Source organism: Pinus tabuliformis, chromosome 1_1 (genome assembly GCF_031772625.1).
Source record: "Pinus tabuliformis cultivar Carrire ecotype Pingquan chromosome 1_1, CPIR1, whole genome shotgun sequence".
NCBI classification, from domain to species: Eukaryota; Viridiplantae; Streptophyta; class Pinopsida; order Pinales; family Pinaceae; genus Pinus; species Pinus tabuliformis.
In genome coordinates this window covers 48,056,214-48,062,010 of record NC_142297.1, presented here as the reverse complement: position 1 = coordinate 48,062,010, position 5,797 = coordinate 48,056,214, and the positions used below count along the sequence as shown (strand labels likewise).

The 5,797-nt window shown below is 35.9% G+C and overlaps 1 protein-coding gene across 1 annotated transcript; it reads left to right on the top strand.

The window, feature by feature from the left end:
- The first annotated feature begins 607 nt into the window (after positions 1-607).
- LOC149211509 (F-box only protein 6-like) lies at positions 608-1,954 on the top strand. Its single transcript, XM_089388411.1, has one exon. It carries the CDS (start codon positions 608-610, stop codon positions 1,952-1,954), a length of 1,347 nt encoding a protein of 448 aa, XP_089244537.1.
- Positions 1,955-5,797: the final 3,843 nt, after the last annotated feature.

Sequence of the window (5,797 nt, the reverse complement as noted above, 5' to 3'; positions counted from 1 at the left end):
TTATTAAATCCAAAAAAAATCACGGTTATCATTTTTTTAATAAGTTTTCGATTATCTCATTCACAGCTACCTATAATATAAAATGGAAAAATAAAAATATATATAAAGATAAATAAATATCCCACTTCAATCTCGCTTCTTCACTAGTATGAACATCAAAACATAAAACATCCTTAAAAAACAATATCAAAAACTCTTCCACCAAAAATATAAATATATATTTCCATGTCATTTGTTTCAACTTTTTATATTATTTTTCTGACCTATATTTCAGGATTAGTTTTATTTTTAACCTCCCATTTCCACGGGAGTGAAGAATATTCAAATCGCTATATTTAATTTAAAATTTGGAAATTCTGGAACCGTTATTGCTCGACCACTCAACTAACTTTCCCACCAATAAATTATGAATTCTCAAGGCTTCCCAACCAAGAAATTGATGAACTTCCAATATTACTAAATGAGAGTGAATGTAAAGCCGACGTGCGTAATATTTCATAACCAGAATTTACTATCAATAAACGTATTATAAATTTGTTACAATAGATGTCCAATTTATATCAATCAACAATCTTCGCCTCTGAATTGATCCGGTTGAACTGTAAATATGGAAATGCAAAAAGTGGCTCTGCGTCTTGCTTCATTGTTGGAAGAATCGTCAGACGACTTTAAAACCCAGATACTTGCTCGGCTGCCGGTGGAGTCTGTGTTCAGATATCGCATGGTTTGTAAGCAATGGAACGATTTCCTCTCTTCAAACCATTTCCTGACAAAGTGGGGTGAGGTTCAGGGTCCTCTCAACACTGAGCAGCCACGGCTAGTTTTGTTGAACAATAATCCTAAATTGGCAAGCGCGTCTTTCTGTTTCCGCACACGCACATGGATTAAGTCTTCCTTCACCTTGTCTTTCCTAGAGGACTGTGTATCGCAAAGCTGTAGAATATGCAGTCAGGGTATCTACTACAAAGACTCGGTGGCAGGACTAATATTGGTCAACAGCGCATTCCACGCCTGCAATCGCAGAATTTATGGGAAGCTCTGTAACCCTTATACACGAACCGTCTTGGACATTCCAGCGCCACAATCAAACCCCTACTCTGATTGCCTCGTTGTCAATAAGGAGCGATCCTCCTACAAAGTTAAAGTTATAGCCGTTGGACACGCCTTGAATGCAAATGGAGTGTTCGAAAGATATAAAGTGGAAATTTACGAGCCGTCCCAAAAGAGATGGAATATTGGTGGATACTTTCCGGAGGATTTAAGGCTGCGACCATGCTCCGAGCTTGTTTTCCACAACGGTTCATTCTACACTTACCGCCAAAAAGACATTGTGTCTTTCACAATTCCATTGGAGGAAAACAGTTCAGCTCTAGCGCTCAACCCCATTCCTATTGCTGTGCATTTTGTTCCATTCCCTGAAATAGTGCAGAATAGGAATGAGTTTGTAGCGTCTTCGCCACAAATGATCAAATGTGGTTCGCGTCTACTATTAGTCGCAGCCAAAGGGATATTACTCCAAAGGGACGGCGATGTGGAGATGGAAATGGAGATGGTGATGGAGGGCGATGTGGGGATGGAGTTTGAGATTGTGATTATTGTGTGGGAGTTGAAGAAAGAGGAGGGCAACGAATGGGTGGAGATCGCCCGGATGCCTTCTTTCTTATGCAGGGAATGGATGGCACAACAATTCACACCTCATGAATTGGATTTAATTCCTAGGGAAATGAATTGTCTATGGAATTGCTACACCGGAGTGGGAGATCACGTGTGTTTTGTGCCCGAGTTGGTCGTATCATCACCAGTGGTAAAGGTGGTGGTCTACAATTTAATTGATAACACTTGGGATTGGCTTCCTCGCTGTCCCAAAAGTTATTTCTGCAACGGAGACGAGACTTACAGTAACTTATACAAAGCTATAGCCTTTGAACCAAGCCCTCACATAGAAGTGAAGTAAAACAATTGATCTGAAATAAGACAGGTTTCGAATTTGGTATAATAGAATTTGGTATAATAGCTACGATAACCATGTCTTTTTAGGGTCTGGATTTTGAAAGAAAATAGGAATATTTAACCTCCGAATTTAATAGTTCTGTCCTGCCGCAAAGTAAGACAGGTTTAGAATTTGGTATAATAGCCACGATAACATTGGTGTTTTTAGGGTCTGGATTTGGATAGAAAATGATTTCCTCTTTTACGAATATTTAACCTTTGAATTTAATAAGTCTGTCGTGAATGTTAATAGGTTAAACAAAGTTTCTCATTTAGCAATTATGTATCATTTAGAAAGTTTCATGTGGTTGACATTATTGTATTACTGTAAATGTGGTGCAATAACTTTTTATCAGAGTAATATGTTAACATTATGCTTTAGATTGATTATGAGAGTCCTTTTTATAGGTTTATTATTTGAAAAATAAAACTCTTATTACTTTTGATGATGGTGGCAGTTAGATATGGAGCTGCAAAACTAATATGAAGTTAGAAGCAAGTGCACTCTGCTACAAAGTTATATGCAAAATTGGAATATGCAAGAAGTTGGATAGGGATATTTCTTTATCTAGATCAGTTTGACTTGATTCATAGTTGTTTCAAAATCCTTCTATAAAAAAATTCAAGCTGAACAAGTGGGTTAATGTTACATGAGGATGAGCACAAGTCATTTTTTTCTTGTTGGAATTTCAACATTTTTGAGTTGGTTTTTGAAAATGATCTTCAAATCCTATTTGTATTGAATTAATAGTTGAGAGGGTTGACCTTTGCAAGGTTAGGTTGAAGGCTCGTGTCTTCACAAGTCCTTTGGGAGCATGTATCCTAGATTAATTGAATGAACTGTATTTGCACCGTTAACTATTGAATTGAAATGTTTCTCTTGAAATTAGCTATAGACCTATTGGGCTAAGTTATTGGTGGCATAAGAAGGATGATGTTGACTATATGTGTGAGGAGAATTCTTATATAAGTTTAACATGTGTTCCTAATACTATTCATGACATATCTTGGTGGCTTGTAGAATGGGAAAAATCCATTTGTGCCATCATCCTTCCATTGGACATTGATAGGACATGTAAGTGGAGTTGTTTCTTGGTTTATATTATTTTAATTGATCTTTCTACAAGGCCAAAGGTGTAAAAGGAGGCATTGATCTTATTTAGAACTATAATATTCGACCATTGTTTTGCATGTTTCCCTATGTATGTGTTAAGTGCATGATTGATTAGTAACATGAAGTGCTCAGACTCTAGAATCTGTGTGACCTCTATGGCTTGGAGTATAGTTGAAAGCACCCCTTTATTTACATATAGACATTTTCTCTAATATTATAAGACCTTAAGATGCAATTTAAGAAGTTGTGGTTTATGCTTGAGTCTTTGAGTGTTACACATCAATTTATCACCATGGCACTTGATCACTAGGTGATCACTATTTGAGTTATAACACTTAACTAATCCCTCAATTAGGGGATCCCACCCTCCTCTTTTCTAGTTTACGATTGGAAAACTTATCATCTAAGGAGGAGATTGAAGGCATTTGGGAGGAACCTCACAGCATCAAGGTGAAAGTTGTAAGGATCTTCTTTATCTTTAATTAATATAGTTGTTTAAAGTGTTTATAAAGGAAAATTGAATTCATAATCTCCTTGATCATTAGGTTAAGTTTGTTTGGATTATTATATTGCATATGCTTTTGATCCTTTTATTGTTTATGATTGCAGATCTTATCAAGTATTGAGGAATTGCATCAAGTTACAACAAGGGATCTTTATTGAGCATTTCATTAAATAGGTAAGTGGCTCATCCATTGACTTTAATACTTATAATTCAAACAAGTCCAACTTAGGGAAATAGTTAGTTCAATTGCCTGCTTGTTTCTAGTTTCCATCAAGTATTTAGGGAAATCCCTCTTGTGAGCCAGAGGGATTTATCCACTATAACAATTTGGTGACTCTGTTGTGGCACTTTTCTGTTCTCTTCCTTTTCCTTGGTTTGGCCTGAGTCTATGAATTGATGACATTTTAGATCTGTGTGGTTTTTGGGTTTCTTGATATTTAAGTAAATCTGGAACTTAGCTTAATTCCATATTTTCATTGCATTGAGATGGAATTGGTTGTTTTATGAAAAGTTGGAAAAGTTGTAAGTTTTATATTTCATTTTGGAAAAAATCTAAGAAACTCTTTCTTTCCTCTAATTAGCTTTTCATCGAATTTGAAAAGCACAAATTGCATATTTGAGTGCATTAAGCTTTTGAGTTGTGTCATAATATCATTAGTTGCACATCCATCACTTATTAAGTAAAGAAAAACTTAATAATACAACATTAATTAAAATTCATCTATAATTTTACATTATTTAGGGCTCTTACCACCAACATCTTCTCAAAATCCAATTTCAGGTTCACCTATAACTCTCATCCCATGATCATCATAAGTAATTGTTCTACTTACTTCGCAAGTCGCGGTGAAACCAATCATTCTTAAAATTGTTCCTACAATTCAGGCGATACCCCAAATACATGTCATATGACCTAATATGCCATACATTCAAGCGTCATTTCAAGGAAAAAATTTACAAGTTTAGCCCCATAGTTAGTTTCTTGAAGTTTAGCTTTTTCAAGCCCAATTCCTCCAAGGTCAACCTTTGTAGAGTCAACCATTTCAAGGATAGTTCATTCAAGGTTAAAATGGGTCATTGATCAATCATTCTATTAGGTTACAAATTTTTCAACGAACCTTAACTGGTTCAACAACTATGTGGTATGTAGACTTGCTGCAAGCTTCCTTTAGTACATTTAACGCTATTACCACTTCTATTTTGACACATTTTTAGTCATGCATTCGATATGATAATGGAACTAAACTTTTAACCTCCTTAAAACAATCAATGTTAACCCATATCTCAGATAAAATTCATGAATGGAGACGAATATGTCATTTGGTTAAAGTGTATATCCCAGACCAAATTTCTCATGCTCAATACATGGATCTTGTTTATAATCTGTCTGGTACTTTGTATGAAAAGATCCCAGATTTACCCCCTCCTTGTCAAAGTAATCCAGCCCTTATAATATCACATGTTGATGATTGTATGATTGGTTCTGTGAGCCAACGGTTCACCCACTCACACTGTTTTGAAGAATCCTTTTCCTCCTCAAGATAGAAAGATGGTTTCTCATAACCAATCCACCTCCTCCACATCGCATATATCATGATGATGTCTTCAAAAGTTATGGTAGCAATGAGATCTAAAGACTGGATCAAATATTCCTCTTGAAGATGGAGATTATTCCACTTTACTTGGTCAAACTTTGTTAATTTTAGGTATGTTCTATGCTTAGAGCAATTTATTTCAATTTTCACAGTTAGCTCCATATATTTTCTAGATTAGCAATCACATGAGCTGAAATCAGTTGAAGACATGCTAGTTCAATTGATTCTCCAAGGTGACTCCACCTATCATTATGTTGCATTTCGTCACCAGGCTACACCTCATCATGCTGCACCATGCTGCACCCATCATCACTATGATGCATCCCATCATGCTTCATTAATCATGACTATACCCATCATTGTATTGCATTATGTGCCATTGTTGCATCATGTTTCCATCCTGACCTATGTGTTAGCTACACCTTGCTTTCTTGTTGTGCCTTGCTTTCTTGTTATCCCTAGCATGCATTTTGTCCTTAGCATGCTTGTTGTTGCATGCTAGTTGTCCTTTGCATGCTAGCTGTAACATTGCATGCTTGGTGTATTTGCTGCTAAGTACCATACAACTATCCCAGTCTTAGTTATTTGTACCTT